We start from the raw sequence: 20769 nt of genomic DNA, 5'->3' as shown, positions 1-20769 counted from the left end.
CTTCCTGCTCCGGCCTCTCCTGAGTCTGATGTTGGATCACATTCCCTGAAACCATAATGTGATTTACACCCGTCCCGGTCAGCTTAATCATCTAGCTGGTGTTATTCCATTACGCGACTTTATTCTTTTTTGTCTAAGTGATTTGGCTCCTGAGAACACCTGAAACACACATTTATGATGTGTGGTATTGTGTATTATTGCACAATATTGAAGGTGCTAATTATGTAGAATATATTTTTGTAGTGCTCAAGTGGCTCAGTTGTAGTTTATAGGTTAAGGGTACAAACTGGTCATTGTGTGATTCAAAGTGACTATATCTAAATAGAGAAGTTGCTGTTCCTCCAGTGTTCAGTTATGGGTCACCACTAGGTCAGTTTTATAAAAAAAAAATTAGAGAGAAAGTATCATTTATTGTTTTTCTAAAAATACAATGTGTGATCAGTATACCCACAATATTTTTGCACTGGCAGCCCTTTGAGAATTGTTTTTTACCACTTAATTACGTATATTCACTCCCCACATCATGCTTTGATGGACAAAAGGCTACAAATTTAGAGTTGTAGCTGGGAATCAAGTCATGATAACTTCCAAAAATAACATTTCATTCGTAAAGGTAATAGCAACAGCCACCGAATCTGTCAATCCCATAGCGGTGATGATTGGTTGCAAATGTATAGCTACATTTTGGTGAGAAAACCATACAATAACGTCTTACATGTAGGAATAATAGGAAGCTCATTTCAACTCATTGCTGAGAAGCGGTTTCACTCCTCTAAATCTTAACTGCCCTCTCACTGTCCAAAGGACCCACAGGGCACAACCTCTGCCCATAATCTCCTGTGGCTATAATTTAAGGCTTGACCGTGGTGTGGACAACAGTAGGATGATTCTGTGGGACAGCCGGTTGTATATTTTTTCTTTTTCTGTGTGTGCGATGACAGAACAATGAATACTAAAGGACTAAATGACATGTGCATCGGTGCTATATTTGTACGACAGCATAAACAAAAGAGCACCTTCAGTCAGCACAGATGTTAGTGCAAGAGACTCAACCCTGGCCTCCTAGCAGCCTAGTTCTTGGAACTGTACTTGCCTTAAATAACTGACTCTATGCCTTCATCTTCTATCTTCTCATTTACAGTCACACACCTTTTGATCAGAGCCTATAGCTGTTCTCTGTCGACGACACTGAAAAATTAGAACGTCCAGCCTATATAGTATACAGTCCACCAAGAGAGTAAGATCTGAATTTATCAAATAGTTCCTGTGGGACTAACTTTACGGAAAAAAGTAGGACTTCTACAACAGATACTATATACATGTACTACTGTGTAGCTAAAGGCTTTTTCACAGTCTGTAAGTCAAGTCTGAAAATAATTTATGGTCGGTAATTTGTCATTTTTACTCACAGTAACCTTTCACACCAAGTCAGCACCATTTTTCTTCAAATAAGACTGCAGCAGAAAGAAGTGAAACCTGTGAGCATATCTCTCTCTGTGTGTTATGTGAGCGGGGCCAGGGACTCCACAACGCTTTCACGTTTTTTGTCTTTTCTCCTGCCTGCCTTTTTGCATCGTGTATTTCTCTTTTTCGAGGTCCCCTCCTCCACTGCAAACATGGTTTGAATAGCATTTTAACTTTAAGGGTTGCGTGAGCACCAACAGAGATCAATAATGTGCATGCCCACCGTGACACTCTTCAGGCTGTCGATAACCTTCCGCCCTAATGTTCTTCTCTGTGCCCACTTTCCTGCTTCTAATACAACTCTTTGACACAGTTGTTTGTTTTGAACACAATACTGTGCATGAATAGCAGCAATAAAAAAATTAATACAGACGTCTCTTGGTTATTATGAGTTTTAACACAACAACAATGTTGAAATCAAATTGTCAGAAAAACAGTTCTTTAATTTGTATGAATTTGCTGACATGGCATTGATATATGTTAAAATGTTGTACTTTTTATGAAATGGCCCTAATAGTCCTTACTAAACGGTTCTGTTACTCGTCATTTGTGAAGGTGAAGCTGCCCTGTTTTTGTGACCCTCTAATTTGACAGTAAATGTTACGGTTCTGCTTTTACCCATCTCCACATCTGGCCCTTGGACATGGCAGGAATTGTCATCCTATATGTCTTTAAAGGGAAACTGACCCTAATGAACGGTTCGATCGTACATTAAGGAAACAGACAGCAGGTCAGATGCTCATGGTGAAGTCACGGCCATTCCCCCAACCAATAAAAAAAACCCTCTAATTGTGCAGGATCCTCATTCACTGCCGCACCAAATTGATTTGGATGTGCCCTTTAACTCACAATTTCATATAATCAGCCTGAAATTCTCAAACTTGACATCATAACAACAGGGCTGTACATATCTAATTTCCTTTTCGTCTCTCCTTACTTTGCTCTCTTTTATTTTCTTTCTCGTTTTCTCTCTCTTTCACCATCTGCCTTTGTCTCAATCTATAGTTCCGTACTGGGCTGTAGTTAGCACGCAGACCCCCTTTCCTTATGACTCATCCATTAAGTTAATTGTGATTAGTTGAGTGGATTGTATTCAGTAGCTCTGATTTATTGCTATCATTTCTCAGAGCGTGACTTCATGCCACATTTCAGTGAAACTATCTTCCAGTTCAGCCTCCCTCTTCTTCTTCTTCTTCTTCCCCCTTTCTGTGTTGTACTCCCTGCTCTCCCGCTGCTCTCCCAAACCGGCTGATTTATTAGCTCGAGTGCCGGGACAATGAAATAATTGGTTTTGGAGAGCGGCATAAACATGTGCGCGCATACAGAAACATTAGCTCGGCCATGTCTCTTTATTGAAAGAATGTGTTATTTTGGATAAGGTTTCAGAACAGTTTTGGTGGGGGTCTAAATTTGAGTGTTACGGGGATTGCGTCAGGGCTGAGTATGTGGCGGGTGTTGCTGATATACTGGTGTAGTTTGCCTCTAGTGATAAAGGGCTTGAGTGCAGACTGACTAATAGGAGAACTGTAGACAAAAGCTGGAAGAAGCCAGAATGCACTGGTGTTACACAATTCACGTCCCCCAGCCAAAAACAAAAAGACCCTGGAGCTTGGAGGCTCTAGAGAGGCATAAAACATGCACTGCAAAAATCCACCTTAAAAAGTCATATAGTGTTTTTTTGTTTTTGTTGTTGTTGTTGTTGAAATCTCAAATCAGCCATTTCCTTTAATTAAGTGTAATTTCCTTGACACTGCTGTATTTTTACTACATATTCTGACTATTTTTAATGATTATTGTAAGAATTACAGGCTAAAGAACTTGCTAATTGACATTTATTTGTACTGCAAGCGCCACAGTGTCACCCCAAAGCATCCTGGAAAATTCAAATTCTCACACACACAAAATATGTTAAGTAGCAAAAGAGGACTTTGAACGCCCACAGGCGGGCACACCACAGCTGCTCAGGGTGACCATCGGTATGATGTGAGAACATTAGAGGCTGACAAGCCTGCTGTGGCCGGCTCTGTTCCTCTCATTTGGATGTTCTCGAAGCCCTGTGACGCAGATGTAAATAGCAGACTTGGAGATGCTCGCTGCGTATGCCCCGCTGTTTTCGCGTTCGTTTTATACATCACTTGCCGGCTCTCTCTGTGGCACTCAGTCGGTGCCTGTTCTCATCGCTGTCGGAATGCCGTTCATTCATTTCTCCCACTCAGTTCATCTTAAATTGTTTTCCTGCTAGCACACCATCTTTCCCTTTCTCAGTGTCTCGCTCGCTCCCACTCTTTAATTCATTTCTTTCATCTGGTTTTGCTATCAGGTCCACTTTCTCTTGTCATTCTTATTTATTTAAGCTTTCGGTAACACATTTTATGTGTTACGGTATTAATGCTTTTATGAGATTTCTACTTACATATAATACATGCCACTGTCCTTCAAGTGAAGAGTTGTACCTTCTCCTCTTCTCTGTCATGTCTATGTGGACACCTGTTGTTCAGAGTTGTAGATTATATCACATTCCTGTTGTGCATTTGCGCAAAATTATCATTACCAGTACAAAGTTGACACTCCATCCATCCTTCTCTCCCTTGATTCTTCCATCCCAGGTTGTTAGGCATCATTAGCAGCCATAAAACCCCTGTTGCCAGGAATGTGACAGGATCAATGTCAGGCTCTATCGCTCTCCTCCTCCTCTTCTTCTTCTTCCTTTTTCCTCCTTGCTCTGTGTTGTTGCATACAGAGGATTGGTTTTCCCATTATGACTGGGTGTCATTGGGTGCAACTAAATGGAAACTGTAGACTGCAGGGTCTGTGCCATCCATTGCATATGCCAACCTACATAGCATCCTGCCTGGCACCAGCTAGCACCAATCAATACAGCTATACCACTACTGGGCCCGGCCACCCAGCCGCCTCAGCCACTGGATACCAGTGGATCGGCTGGACTTCTCATTATAGACCCACAAATAGCACCGGTTTGACTTCAGAGCTATAGTAGTCGCTGCACATACAGATGTAGATGACATGTCCAACATTATTATTGTAAAAGCTCCAAGTACATGATTGATGTCGGTGGATTTTCTTTACTTAATAAGGGAGTTGATCATTGCGACGAGACAGGAAAGTCTTGTGATCGATTCGGTTTGTGACGGACTTAGTTTTCCGTGAATGGCAGTCACTGGAATGAGCTATTGGCAATTTGACATGCCATGCTTTTCTCATCTGCAGCGAGTGGGCCTCCACTCCTCTCTGACACAATTAGGACGGTCGGATTGCGGCTACTCTGATTCCATTTGTCTGGAAGCCCTCACAAACACATTCATTCAAATTTGCAGACAGTGTCCTTCTCAATCGAGTCTAAATACCATCCACATCATTACGTATTTAAACTGTGCCGGTGTGAATGTATACAAAGGCGGATTTACACAGTGAATAAACCCCAACATTGCTGAAAACCATGGAGAGAATCTCTTGATTGAGACAGTTATCAAAGGAGGAGACTGAATAGATCTATGTGTTTTTTTTTAAAAAGTGACTTTTCTATTGTCTGTTTACATCAGAATGTGGAAAGCAAGGGGAAAGTAATGACACTGGCTGGGAATTAATGGAGCAGCTAATGAGATTAGAGCAGACAGCACACATGTTAGTGTTTTACAGATAGACCCATGTGCTTTAAAAGCAATACATCTTTCACTTGATGGATTAGGCCACAGTGTCTTGGGAGCACTGCAAAGGAAGATGGAGCACTATACTCGAAAACATGAGGACAAGTGGAGAGCACTGCTGGTGTTGACTGGCTCACTTGTGTGTGTGTGAAGCTTATTTATGTGTGCTTTATGTGTGGGTGTAGTAGAGTGTGTGTCCATCTACATGTGCTGAATGTGTGAACATAAAAGGGCCTCAGTTCCCTTAATATTGTATATTTCCTTAGTTTTATACAGTATAATCAAAAACACTACTTTACTTTGTATGTTTCCGTATGAATGTGTTTTAAAATGCACTGATATTTGGTATATCCTATAAATGCAGGAGATTGACAGCATTTTATTTGACACTCAGAGTAAAATGCCTTTTATAAAAAAAAGTTTAAAAAGTAACAAGTGGATGGGGTTCGTGGTTTAGACACATACCATATACTTGCAAAATAGCCATTTTGATTCCAGCTGGGGACCTGTGTGGCATGTCAGAGCTCTCTCTATCCCCATGTTTCCTGTTACCTTGAGAGGCAGCTGGATATGTGAGATCATGACATCACAAGATCATGCGAGAATTGCACTTGTGTCCGAACCACCGGTGGTTCGGACCAATCAGCATCGTGAATCCAGCTGCCTCGCAAGGTAAGACAGTGATAGACGATGATAGACAGATGGTTCAGCCAATCATTTGCCAAGTTTCCATGGACGACTTCTCAGATGGTTCTGTGTAACAAACCATCTTGCACGTCAGGTTATGATTCCTGTCCGTATCTCTACTGTCATGACCTAATAAAGGCAAAATGCCAAAAACTAGAAACATATTGAGACTAAAATTGCATTTATCATTTCTATCATTATCAAGTCTATAACAGATTATCATGGGGAATCTTTCTATTCAAAATAGTTTATATAAATGTAATATTAAATGTATAATATATTTTTTGGGGAAAATCAATTGAGAAACAGTTTTTGTATACATAACTAGATAGGAATGTGTGCTTTTGGCTAATCCAGTAATAACATACCTTATAGATTAAGGTATATCATCACATTCATGCACACATTATTTAAAAAATCCAATATTGCATAAAGCAGACCTGGGAAAGCCTCCTCTGTGTTGGGTCGTATGTGTGCTTGTACTACACTCAGTCCAGAGGCTATTACACCACCCTTGCAGCCTGTTGAGTTGTGAATGTGAAAACATGCACGGCTTCCAAAGCCACATCTGAGGCATTTCCCAGATCCTAATCTCACGGCCCTCTTAAATAAAACGTCTTCCTCCCATCATGTGTAATCATAAACGTAGACACACATCCCGGCGCTCTTGCTCTTTTCCGCTTGCCATTCCGAGAGCCAGAAAGCTCGGCGGCTGAATGTGGGCATTGTTGCCCGTCAGGCCGGGCGCTCCTTAGCGGCCTCACTTCCCAGCCCACTTTGGAAATGAGAAGTGACATGTGAAAGTGCTGTTTTCTTTACCAGGGATAACGGCAGAGAAAACACTAAACAATCCCAGAGCAGAGATGGACCTCTCTCCGCTACACAACTGTCTCTTTGTATGCGCTCATACAGCTCATGCAGGGCTCTCAGACAAGACAGACATACACACACACACACACACACATACGGTACATAATGACTAAATATCTGGCACTGTCCAGCTTCTAGCAAAGAGATGGCGATTCCGCTCAGTCTACATGGTGATTCATGGGGACAGTATGGAAACAAATAGACACACTTGGTGATTCACATAGATTCACACACTCAAATTCACCAGCACCTGTCTGAAATACTGAGGTGGGCTGCTAAGTATGTTTTCATAGCAACTGGGTAATGACTTGCTCTAACATTAAGGTTTAAAGAGGGGGTGGAGGAAGACAAATGAAGGTAAGCCGTCCCGTCACAAGGCCCTCTGCATTACATTACCTGGCAGCTTCTCCTGGAATCCATCGTGCTCCCCATAATTATCATAATAATGACCCGCAATTTTCCTTTTTCTCAGTATACTTGTTAATTACGACCGGGAGGTCAAGACCAGGGTTAAGGAAATAAAAAGGGAAACCAGAGCCTGGTTTAGTGCAAGAGGGAGACTAGGTATGAGAGAGGTAGGGTGGGGGTGAGTAGCTTTTATTAGTTGCAATCACAAGTGATTTAATAAAACAGGTGGAAAGGCATGCAACAGGTCACCCAGAGGGGATTGGCCCTGCAGCGGCAGCTCTGTTGTATCAACTAGAAAAATCATTTGACATAAAACCTCAAGTACCTTTCACTGCTTTCCAGCTTCTTTCTCTTTTCTCCCTCTTTTGCAACAATAATGTAGGTTTTCATCTGTGCTCCTGCTAATTCTTTACAGCACTGTATTAATCTTTATAGGTGACCATAACAGTAAATGGATTTTCTGATCATGACCAAATACACTAATATTACATGATTTTACTTTTTCTGAGCAGAACTGGAGTCTGTAGCATTTGAGGAAGTATGTAAGAACTCATAAATATGCTTGGCTCAGTGTGTGGAGCAGTCATGTGTGTTATGTGTGGGGGGCACTATGCCATCTCAGTGAGGTAAGATGAAGTGACACACTCCAACACCAGATATGATTGGAGGTAATTGTATTTTAATGTCCAGGAGGCCCATTCCCACTTTGTATTTGGTTTTTCCATGGTCAACATCTGGTGTGAAGAACACCAGCATGTGTTTCCACTACACTTGTATTTATACCTCTAAACATAGCAGTCAACACAGCAGTCAGCAGGAGTTTATTGTCGCCGTTACACTTTTGCTGTTAAGTGACATCATGTCAAAACACGTCGGCCTCTTTGCCCAGGCTGCTCTCGTTTGTTTTCCCTTGTCGCTCTCAATTTGGAGGGAGAAATAATGTTTGTCAAATGCCACGGCGTTCGGTTCGGTTCACAGGGCGATGTTTTGAGTGGTCGTTACGGACCGAGGGCCGTGGGTTTGAAATGGAGCCCCGTGCTTGTTTTCCCTGGCGGGTTAGGAATTGTGGAGTGGCTTTGGTTGTGGCCGTGGCTGAGGTAAGAAGATCCTAGGATCCTTCTGTTCCACTGTGGTACTTTCTAGACAGGCCACACATAGCCTGCCCCAGACCCTGAGACGTGTGATGAGCCAGGCCAAGACAACTGGCCAGCCCTCTCGTCATCCATACAACCGGAGTACAAGCCAGCTTCCATCATGTCATCCAGCCATCCATCCAGTCTATCAGCCAGAGGGCACTCTAATTGCCCTGTAAAGATTTAGCTTGCCAGACGTTCATTTTGTCCAATCCCAGCCAAGCTAACCTAACGAGACATCCAAAATTCAGCTTGTCTTACTCCTCTTATCTGCTGTAGTTTCAGGGCACTACCGTGCACTGACAGTTCCCTGGACAATATTGCCTCCATTCCATTCCCTCTAATAAACATACACTCTCATACATGAGCAGATCCAAAGTTCAGTCCCTATTCGATTTTTTTTGTCTGCACTGTATGAGGTGTGAGCCATTTGTCATCACATACTTAATGTGGCTGCCATGTCAGCATGTGTGTTCCAGTGCATGCGCTGGGAGGGGTGATGGCTTGATATGGACAAGCGTCGCTCCAGTTCTCCTCATCACACAGTGAAGACTAAGCCGTTGTGTTCAAGCCAGCCCAACAATAACAGTCAGAGGCATTTATGTGTTAGAAATGGAGGAATAGAGCTGGGACCAGCAGCTGCATATGGAGCTGATCACGTTAGGAGTGGAGGCTTTGGATCGCCTTACTGATGACTAATTGACCACAGCTAGAAGGCCCTCCTCAGTCCAAGATGACCCCCCTCTCATCTCTATTTTTGACTGTGGATTTCTGGGCATTTCTCTTTCTGTCCTCCAACATTTAATTTCTGGAGAGACTTGCTCTTTGGAGTCTATTTTTATGCTCATCTAACGGGCAAACTGCAGCAATGGTTGACAACAGGAAGGGAGAATCAGTCCCTAACAACGTTAAAAAAAGTGTTTTCACCATCTTGTGTGCACACCATGCTATCTTTTTCCATGCAAATAGCAGAGTCGAGCCACTTGATGGTTAAGTGGCGCCTTGTCTCTAATTGCTAACATAGCGTAGCCCATTCATCAGGCTTAGTGACTGTCCAGCATCAATCATCCAGTCTTTTGAGGTTTCTCTTGGGCATGTTTGGCCTGACTTCAGGTAGAAACCCACGGCAGCGCTCTCAGAAACACACACGCAGACACGCTTGCATGCACACAAAAACACACCTACACATGCTGTCACTCATGCGTGCATGTGCTTTGACAGACGTAGACATTCCCCTTCTGACTTCCTGCACTGTTTCCATGCACAAGGAATAGCCTGAAATGGCTTCCATGTGCCAACAGGCGTTGAAGGCTCAGTGTAAACCTAGCCATCAGTTCATGCTAATGTTTAGCTGCTATACCAGGAAGCCCATCTTGGTGCTCAAGAGTCTTTACCTGCCTTGTTTCTTCCTTATATATGCCCCCACACGCACATCTTGCAGCTTATTTAGGTTCTAGCCTGACTGTTTATGTATTTGTTTAACAGAGCAGGGACTCCTCATTAGTAGCCATGCATGGCTGGATGCTGATGATAGCACCCACAGGGTATCGAGGCGCAGGGGAAGTTGATGCTGAGTTCAAGAGGTTGGATTTGCCCCCTTCATTCCAGCTGCCTCTCAGTGCTTCCAAGGCATTCGTCAGGCCTCCAGGAGAGGCTGATGTACCCCTGGGGGATTGAGAGAATGAAGGCTGACTGTAGCTTGTAATGAGGTGGAGGGGGAAGTTTAGTGCGCTCGGACATAATCAAGGATCGGGAAAAATTGGGGTCGTAGAGAGCTTGGAAATGGCGAGAGAAAAACAGAAATATGTGAGGGGTTGTTGATTACATTTTGCCATCTCACCATTTGCTACCTGCAGACGGCCGGAGTACCTTCGCTGCTGTGAACTGAAACCCTGCTTTCCTCAGGTGTGTTTGTTTCAGTACTGAGCAGTTATTGGATTGTCCCATCCCTTTCTGCTTCTACTTTTGTATTACTCTTCCGTTTTCTACCTCAAATAGCAAAGATTACAAGATGCAAAGAATACAAAAATCTTAGTGTTGTTATGAGGTAGAGTACCAGTCAAAAGTTTGGGCATGCTTTCTCATTCAAGAGAATGGGAGGGTGTGTCCAAACCTTTGACTGGTATTGTGTGTCATATATTTCTTCTTATAAGAAGGTGGTATAAATCTGCCAATGGGGTGAAATAATTTTCCTAGTCTTCAGTACACTTTTACGTTTTTTTGTTTCTAGCATTTGAAAACTGAGTGTAATAGCCAGGAATTTAACTTGTTATAGGTAAAACTGTATTTTATTCTACATAATGTGATGGTTAAGGAGTTGAATAGTAGTTACAGGGAGGAAAGGTATCCCTTTCTGTTTCTTTGTGGCTCTCAGTCCCTCTCACAGTCTTTAATTCTTACCTTCTCTCTTGATCTCTCATCATATCCCTTTCATTTATATTTCCTTCTTACTCATTCACTCATTAAGTCACTCACTCACACCCACACTTATTGTCAACCCCAACCCCCACTCGTTCACCTACTCTCTGCCTCCTTCACCTCCCTTTCAGTCAACTTCTCAGTCCTGAGTCCTCTGGTCTTTCACTTATCCTCCAGGCTGGCTAGATCGTGTTGCCACTGGAGCGTTTTGGCTTCTCTCAGCTTTCCTTATCAGACAGAGCTCATTTGGCTACCGTACTAGTTCTGAGTTCAGACTGGGGCTTGCCAGATTATGAAGGGAGGTTCCCCCTCCCTTCATAAATCCTCAACTCCCTTGCTGCTGGCTTGGCTGGCCTATGTGATCCCATCACGTTGGAGGGCAGTGGGTCAGATGAAAATCGCAAGTATAAAGGCTTTAAAATGACAGCAGGCTGTAAAATGACTGCAGCTTCAAATAGCTCCTTGTAGAGAGTCAGTGAGATGTAAAAAGAAAATGAGTTGTTAAATTTGTCCACTGATACCCAAGTTTGTTTCTGTACTAGTGTAAAAACACATAAAGTATGATGGTTTGAATGGGGATAAAATGGTCTACTCACTGCCTGGAGAATTGGGTTCATGACCCAAACTGGTCGTGTTTGCATGCTAAATGTGCAGCTCTATAATCACCATTGCCACTTGCAATAAAAGTCGTAAAAGCGGTGTTTCTAAATGGCATCAGGGTTTCAACATGTGATTTAAGCCATATGTGTCAAAAAAACATATACAGTGGGGTCCAAAAATCTGATACTATTTTTTCATTACAAATGATAATATCAGCTTAGCAATTTAACTGAAAAGTTGAATCTTTGAAAAATGTACATGAATTTCAGAATATCTTAGTATTCGGTATGTCCCCTTTTGCTTTTTGACAGCATGCACTTGAGCTGGCACGGACTCCACAAGTTTGTGCAAAACCTGATGACCCATGTTACAACCCTGCAGGTGTCTTGGGATAACGGAAGCAACACAACACTGATGCGATCAGGCAAGCACTGCCATTTATTGTTTAGTGTACCAGCAATAAAAATTAAAAGCTTATTGCTAAATAGTTAAAGACAAAACAATTAACAGAAATGGAGTCGAGCATTGAACACCTGAAACAACAGAGGCGAGCAACAAAGGAAGATGGCTGCGGATGGCGCCAAGTCAGCGAAACAAACAGAAGCAAACATATGCTTCCTAACCCAACAGATCCCCACTGACTCACTACTCCTGAAAACAGCTGAAAGAAACAAAATAAAAACCTGTCCGGCTGCACTGCTTCTACCTGCGGAAATAAAAACACAGACTAGCAACCACCCCTAGGGCCTAGTGTTCCAGTAGACAGTCTTGTCTGTGACAGACTTGTAGGTATGGTGCCGAAATAATAAATGTGTGGAAAAAAACAAACAAGGGTAAACTTACTGCTCAGATCCCAAGGCCGCTAAACAAGTGCTTCAAACTAGTTAACATAGCCTACCAAATTACACACACGGAAAACCTAAGTTAGCTGCAGGGTTGACTATCACACAGGTTAACATCACAACAGAGAGGCACAGAGGCAGACTGCTCAGTCTAAATCACAGCAGCCCCTGGTATTTGCACGAAACGAGTTTATCATCTTGGGTGACAGTCCGGACAGGCTGGTGATTGGTTGCTGGAACCAGCAACGAAAAGAAAAGGACTAGCCGAAGACGGGGAAAGCTGCGGCACAAACACAGGTCGGCGGTCCAGAGGCGTTGACCAGAGGGGAATCCCTCCAGAGGAGATGGATGACGTGTTGACCAGCCCTAATTGATAGAGGAGACTACCCTACAGCAAAACATAATGGTACAGGGAGCTGTCACCCAAAGACCATTAACACCCATGTTATCCCAGCATGACTTGACAATGTTTGACAGAGCTTCTTGTGATGTCAAGTGCTTGTCTTTCTTAGTCTTCAAGTGCTCCCATAAATGTTCAATGGGGTTGAGGTCAGGTGACTGTGGAGGAAAGTCCATGACAGTCAGGACTCCTTTGACTTCTTTGGTCTTCAAGTAGTTCTTGCAAGCTTTGAGGTCTGTTTGGGGTCATTATCATGCTGTAGTATGAATCCTTCTCCACAAAGATGCAAGCCAGAGGGTGTCTCTGAAGAGTGGCATGGTACTTCTCCTTGGTCAGGATGTAGTCAATTTAGTGCAGGTGTCCAACTCCAGAGTAAGCAAAAAACCCGCAGACTTGAATATTCTGACCACTATGTTTCAGTGTCAGTTTGATACAGGGCGATATCATTCTCTCTCCTGTTTGTCTCCTTACATACACCCTTCTGTTACTGCCATAAATCTCAAACTTGGATTCACCAGTGGATGGGATTTTTTCCAGTCATCCACTGTGAAATGCTGGTATTTCTTAGCCCACCCCATGCGTTTGGCCTTGTTTCCCCTCCTGAGAAGTGGTTTAGAAACTGCTACTCGTCCTCTGAGACCACTACAACACAGTCTTCTTTGCAGTGTTGTAGTCGAGTCCCCAGTGTTGGAGTTAGCAAAGAAGAGTCCGAGTGGAGTCCGAATCAAGTCCCCATTACCTGAGTCGAGTCCTTGACTCGAGTACTACAACACTGCTTCTTTGACAATACTTTTGCTGATTGGAGTCTTGTGTTCTTTATTTAGCAAATTCTGTATCTGTGATGAAGTTGCTTTTTTATCTCTCAGGGAACTAAGCTTGATGTATTGATCCATGATGATGTGGATACTTTTGGTCTGCTTGATTGTGCTTTGGATAAAACTGATCCAGTTCCTGCAAAGCGTTTTAGAGTTCTATACACTGCCCCTTAGAAACCTTTAGTCTAGCCATGATTTGATGCTGAGAAAGTCCCTCTTTGCTTAAAATAACAATTTGACTTTTGACACTTTAACTTAGTTCTGATGCCATGTTTCCCACTATCACAATGCTACTTAATAAGCAATGATCTGCTGGAAACTAAAGGCACAGCCATATTTATAACAGGTGAATAGTGGCTGCAAGTTGAGTTACTTGAATGAGCCTCTGATAAGTTGATTTTCAATTTGGTCTCAGGCGTTTGGAACCCACTGTATATCCACACACCATATGGGAGCAGATTCCATAGATGGCTATAGACGTGTGGTGTAGAGTACGTCTGTGGAGTTTGTGCAGACAGCCTATTGTCGTTACAGACTCTGAGTCCAAGGCTGCCTCTCTGCTGTTTAGTTAGCCTTTAGACTGCCACCAGCCACCAGAGACCCCAGGGGACACAATAAAAACATCCATCATACCACTGGCCATCAGCCAGTTCGCAAAAGAAGGATAGACAGAAAGAAAAAGAAGTAGAAAGAAAAAGTTAATGACCACATGTCTGAATACTCCTGTGAGATTTCCTGCAGACTTCTCATCTCACCCTGTTGTCTGTCACAGTCCGTCTCTTTCCCTGTAGCGCTCTATTCTTTCAGACACACACACAAAAAGGCCTCTCTGTCTGTCTGGGGGCCATTGCATCACAGACAGCTGCTTTAAGTCACACTGAGGGGTTATATGTAACCCTGATACCAGGGTCTGACAATGCTTTCCCCTCTTGCTGACCTGCTCCACTGATTTCTCTCCTACTACAACCTCTCAAGTTTCTTTAATTAGTCCAATTATTCTATTAGGTCCACAACTCTCTGCAGACCCTACCACTGTCTTATCCTGATGTCTTTCCCCGTTTTCATCTCCACACCTACCCCAAAGACCTTGAGGAAACCATTATCTAGGAGGAAAACCATTAGGTGTGAATAGGTCATGAAAACAACCAAGATGACATGCTAATGGCATCGCCAAAGTGGCACAAAACAGAGGCTCCTTTGGTCTTTAAAGAGCAGGGTTTTTTGATATCTCCTCCTGCGCTTCTCATTGATGGAAGCAGCCAGAACTACTTTGGGCCTGTTGGAGGAAGGTAAGCCAGAGAATGATATAAACCGGAGAGGCGTGACACATGGTGAGCTGTTGTTGCACATCAGCGGTCAACCTGGGCGGCAATGGCTAAGGACAGTTGAAATAAAGCACGGCTGCTGAGCGGGGTGAGGAAGGCTCCAAGCCCATTCCTTTTTTTGTACCAGAAATAAAAACAGTTTTTGGGGATGATGGGAATAGCAGGTAGGAATGGGTGGAAGGATGAGTTGCAGCCGCATCAAACTATGTGTCGACTAGACTGCGCATCCGTCTGGTTCAGGTTGTCCAGCCCAAGTGAGGATGACATCGCACATTGGGTTGCAGTGTTCTGTCCTCCTTGATCCTAAATCCCAGCTAGGCTGCTGCTTAAATGGTGTTTGTTGGGGGGGGCTGTGACAGGTTGGCATCCATTGAGCACATTGCTTTATCGTAAAGGGAAAAGGCAATTTGGGTTTACTGGTAAATGTATCACTGCTGAACACTATCATTTCAAATAAATATTGAAACACTACACTCTTCTCCATGTGCCTTTCTGACTGAACACCAAGCCCATAAAGGAGGGTAGGGAGAGCTTGAATGACTTTGTGTGATTGTGTATTGTGTGTTTGTCTATTACCCTCTACAGTACCTTGCCCCTCATCCCTCTCTGTTTTAGGGTAGTTTTTTTTTTATAAAGTATCTACTTCTGCAGTGACTGAGTGATTCAGACTATAAATAACAAACAAATCTACCCAGCCTCTCAGATCACAGAAGAAAGGTCCTAATTCCCTATTTTGAATTAAATGTATAGTGTTTAAACTGAACTGAGTGTTTTTAGCTACACTATGCAGTCATTTTGTATGTAAAAATAACTGTCCATTACCCTTAACAAGACATCATAGATTTGCTCTATTTGCCATTCAAAGAAAAATTTCACTATCAGTTAATGTCAGAAGAAGACGTATTCAGGTATTCACAATAAATCAGCCATTTTGGTAACACTGAACATCATGTATGCCTTTAAGGACTCCCCATGCATGATTTCTATTTTCAGAGGTGAAATTTGATCAGATGCCTCCTACTGTCATTTTGTTCCATTATACATTTGAACAGTGCAACTTTAAGCAGACTGGGAATATAGTGCAATACAACCAATTGGTAATTCTCCTCTTTGATTCCTTTTGTAGGGAGCAACAATAAGGCGTGACGAACACACAGGAGCCATCCTTGTGGCCCGGATCATGAGAGGAGGGGCAGCGGACAGAAGCGGTCAGTTCCACCTCTTTTTTTTCTGTCTTACGTGGATTCAACCATGTATGCATGGTGTCAAAGAAGGCATCTACCAGTTCTCTGCCATAAATTATACCTTTCCACTTTTTAAATATGACCACGAATGACAAGTTCACTGAGAAGCAATGCAATGTTGTCCACATGTTTTCTGTTTGATTTTGTATTCATTGTGTCCAGTCTGTTTTTCAGCTCTTCCACAGTGAAGCCAAAGGCAAATTTCCACATGTGTCGACAATAATGTTTTGATTCTTTTCCAATCTCAAATGCCACCATGACGATAAACATTAATCTGGTGTACTGTACACATCTTCAGGCTTTGTGAGCGCTGGACTTTTACACAGTAGCTCACTTATATTAGGACTTTCAGGTTATATCACAAGAAAATTATTATTACAACATTTTAAAATTTTAATATTTTTTAAATAGAGATTGATTTTAGATATGCAAACTTTGTGTGTGTGTGTATGTGTGTGTGTTTTTTTGTGTGGTAGGACTGATTCATGTTGGGGATGAACTGAAAGAGGTTAATGGAATCCCTGTGGATGACAAGAAACCAGAGGAAATCATTCGTATTCTGGTAAGCCTCATCTGTTTGTGTGTGTGTGTGTGTGTGTGTGTGTGTGTGTGTGTGTGTGTGTGTGTGTGTGTGTGTGTGTGTGCTGTCCAAGGTTCTCTCCCGTGTTTCAGCTCCACTCCCTTGGCAAAAATAACATTCCTTGTTTGTGATGGCAAAAACTATCCCTAACTCATCCAGGACCCAGTGCCTCCCATCCTTGCGCTGAAAACCGAACACTGGCCTTTCTCTACAAGTCTTTCCTGGCCTTTAGACCACATGCATTGAGCCACACCGTCCCCCCTGGATGAGATTGATGCTATGTAGTTCATCCAAGCAGGCTCCGCCACAGGCCTCAAATGAGTTCTGTCATGGGCCTGCACTCTGCCAGGGGAGACGACTTGAGAGGAAAGAGAGAGTCTCTTAAACTCTGGAGGCCTTCTTAGACACAAAGGCCTCCGGAACAGATGATTGCTCTCAACACTCCTCCTTTTTCCCCCCTCACACACACTCTGTCCCTGCCAAACAGAGTCATCCAATCCTAATAACCCTTCCATTGTTGAAAAATCAAACAGTGCTTTGCATTATGAGACTTTCATTGGATTAGGTGCTTTGTGAGATATTTGCAGAGCAGATGACTGCTGTTTCCACCTTCTCCATCTGTACCTAACCTATAATATCTATCTTGTCTCTCCCCATATTCAGGCTCAGTCACAAGGGGCCATTACCTTTAAAGTTGTTCCCGGCATCAAGGAGGAGGCGGCAACCAAGGAGCCAAAGGTAGATCCTATCCTGGCTTAAACGTTATGTTGATTGTGTTACACTCATCGACTTAAAAAACAGAGAAAGCTTCTCTGGTCCAGCATGATACCTTTTTGTTGGATGCAGAACATTGTTTTTGAGCTGCGGTGAGGAAATGATGTATTTACAAGGAAAAGGGGTAGCTATAAAAATGGCCCTTTGTAAGACTAGGGCATGTAATCATTTGAAAATAAGTACGAGTGCAGATGCATTCCCTAAGTTTCAGTATAATACCAAAATGATAATCTTAGAACCAACTTAAAACCTAGTTTTAGCTTGAACAGGCTCCCTTCACATATTTAAAATACATATTCAAACCATAACACACACCCTTGACCTCCTGGTCACCCTACAGCTACTGACACTATCGTCCCCTGGGCCATCAAAGCTCTGTCATATCATATCCTGCTTTCTTTTCCCCTGACTGCCTACACTAGATGCGTTTTAGCCATCTTAATTCATAAATAATACATTTGCAGGGTTTTCTCTGCCTATCTAACTCAAAGGCTTTTACATTACTGGCCACTGCCTTTGTTGAAAATTCCGGCATATGATGTTGACAGAATGAAAAAGGCGGAACTCAACACGCTAGAGTATACAAAATCTTGTAATTCTTCAAAAAAGGCAGCGGTTGCAAGCATTTTTTGATTTAATGACTAAATAATTACCTATGTGAGACGAAGGTAAAGTATATTGTGAATACGTTCTATGCCATCACTCAGAGACTAACATTAGCAGAGCAGCGATCAGCAGTAACAAACAAGACCCGCTGACCAACACACACTGCAGGGCTTAAACAACTTAAACCAACTCCGAGGTGAGGAAAATAACTCAGTGCTCAGTCTGTTTCACCTCAAAAACCCTGCGCCCGCTCACAGTCTTGTATAACGATGGCTTTCCCTGGAGCTAACGGTGCAGCAGAGAGGCTGCTCCCCACTGCTGGACACATGACATTAATAACAACACAGTGGAGCACTCCGCCTCCCCCTCAGTTTGTTATTCTCATACAGGCAGGAGACTGTAAGATGCTTTCAAATTAATCAATTTATTAATTAATGCAGTTAACTTTTTAAAATATAAAAAGGCTGCGAACCATTTATATTATCTTCCAGTTATGTTTCATATTGTATTCCAGTGTACTAAGGACACCAGTACTCAGTAGTTTGGCACACAGTATACTGGAGCAAGATACTGAAACTAATGCCCCCTTCATTCAATCAAGAATAGATTCCGAATCGAATCGGCACCCAAGTATCATGATAGTATCGAATCAGGAGATAAGCATGTCATCCCAGGCCTACAAAATAAACACCGTCATTTGTCTCAATTTTTGTTTTTCATCTTGGTATACATATATATGATTGGTCCATAAAATTAAAAATTTATGGACACCTTTTTCTGTCAAATCGTGTGAAGCAGTAAAACAACATGGAGAATCATCACAGAGATACCTTGAGACTTGCACACGAATATACTGTGGTTTGCTGATAACAACTGCTGCTAACAATTTGATTTGATTATTTCAAGGAATTTTGAAGATTGGAATTTATGGAATCTATAGTTTTTCTTTGCTATGAGATTATTAAAACACTTTTCCTGTTTTAAACAACACTTGTGGCCATTCGAATATAGATTTCCGAGTTTATGAGGTGCGCTTGAATGTGCCATGAAGGCTCACACTTTGTATGGCAAACCAGTGTAGATTTCAGAGTTTATGAGGTGCACATGAATGCACCATGAAGGCTCCACATCATTCTCGTTCCCAGGTCATCAAATACTGACGCTTCCTTTGAATGCCCTGAGTCTCTAGTTTGCCTTACTTTGGAGCATTATTTACCCCCCCAAATAAAACTAAAAGCTGTGACTACTATCACATCAAATTCCTTTCTCTCAGTTTTAGAGGTAGAAATTTGAGTAAAAAGTGCAAAATTATAAACCAGCCATTATGCTACATCTTTATTTATATTACTTATCACTGTCCCATTCAAGTGAATGGGAAAGGACTTTGGTGGTCTCAGACTTTTGGACACTACTGTGTATATATATAAAACCTCTTCATTTATCTTCCTGATAACTTTATTTTCCTTGCTTAGTTCACATAGATTCGCTAGTTTTCTTTATGAAATTACACTAGTGTTAGTGGGTAGCCTTATGTTGCTACTCTGTTTACTTAGCTCTGTGCTTAGCTTAGCTTAGCAATTAGCTTTGTGAATCCACAGTCAAAAGCAGCCTTGTGAAAGCAATCACTGTTCCGCCGTTGCAGACAGAATGTCTCTACTAGAGAGAAGTGTGAGCTTCATCGACTAGAGTTATTTTAGACGTAACCAGAAGTGCAGCTGTAGCCCTGCTAATGTTAGCACTAGTGTAGCCTCATCGGCAGATGTGGCAGGATTTCTCCCTCCTCGCCAGCCTGGGTTCAATGTTTACCTGGGGACAGACTCAGACATAGAGGCTAATCTGAGGGTCCTACAGTATCATATGGCTTTCATGCCCCTCGGTTGCATTCATTTTTCCCTCTTTTCCAGAGGACATTCACTTTCTTCACCAGTAGCTCAAACAAGCTTTGCGGTAGGAAATGGGCATGCACTTTGACATGCATGCCAAAAACTGCAGACTGACTGGCTGTTGTCACGTATATTTCTGCTGTGTGATAGGCTGTTAGATCTATCCATACTGAGTTAAAAATGTCCCAAGTTTATCATCGTAATCAACATAATTTTTTATTACGACCCTGCATCAAGATCGTTTCATCACCCAGCCCTAGTTGGTACCAATAGATTCCTTAGGTCATTTAGTTTCATATGATACTTGTATCTTCACTGTAGCTTTAAAACTGAGCCTGCCTCTGAAAGAAAGTAATGTTACTGGCGTCCTCGGGGAGTGGAAGAGGTTGGTTCTTTACAGTATTTTACAAGATGCCTCTCATTCAACCATTCACATACACTTACATACCAATGACTGAGCTACAATGCTATGCACTGGTGTAACCACTGAGTGAAAATTTAGGTTAATAGTCTTGCTTAAGGACACATCAGCATGTGGACATGAAGAGCAAGGGATTGAACTTTTGCTGATGAGTATTAAGTAAAGACATGTAATTCCTTTCTCTGTTAGTAATATGTAATGAGTAATTGATGATTTTTCAAGTAACCTGCCCAAAACCGGTATTACTACCACTGAATGTGACATTACCTTATGCTTTAGGGGTGAAGAGCTCAGATTTTTTGTAGGGTTGGGTAGCATTCACATTTGACCTGATACTGGTACCCAATGGTACCTTTTTTCAGTACTTAACTCTCTCTGTAATAACAAAAATGTAATTTCAGTTGTAAAAAATAAGTCCAAACTTCTCAACTTTGTTATTTGTTTAGAACATTTTGTTGCATAAGGTAAAATAAACAATAATAAAAAATAAAATAATATTAACATAATAACGAGGTAAAATAAGTTGTTTAGGCTACCTGTTGGAGATGTGCTGTTTGCCGAAATTGCACTAGGAGCCTGTCATCTGCAGCTCAACCATCTATTAATCAAACATCTCACTGTGGTTGTTGCTTGT

At 42.3% G+C, this 20769-nt stretch overlaps 1 protein-coding gene across 2 annotated transcripts in view; it reads left to right on the top strand.

Moving 5' to 3' along the window:
- mpp7a (MAGUK p55 scaffold protein 7a) overlaps positions 1-20769 on the top strand; it is a 142196-nt gene that overhangs the window by 77135 nt on the left and 44292 nt on the right. For both annotated transcript variants that reach the window (XM_044339411.1, XM_044339412.1), the window contains exons 7-9: positions 15754-15835; positions 16348-16433; positions 17115-17189. In XM_044339411.1, coding sequence (XP_044195346.1) covers positions 15754-15835; positions 16348-16433; positions 17115-17189 — 243 coding nt within the window. The remainder of the gene's footprint in view (positions 1-15753; positions 15836-16347; positions 16434-17114; positions 17190-20769) is intronic.

The sequence above is a fragment of the Thunnus albacares genome, chromosome 21 (genome assembly GCF_914725855.1).
Source record: "Thunnus albacares chromosome 21, fThuAlb1.1, whole genome shotgun sequence".
In the NCBI taxonomy this organism is placed as follows: domain Eukaryota; kingdom Metazoa; phylum Chordata; class Actinopteri; order Scombriformes; family Scombridae; genus Thunnus; species Thunnus albacares.
This window is presented reverse-complemented; position numbering and strand designations above follow the sequence as displayed.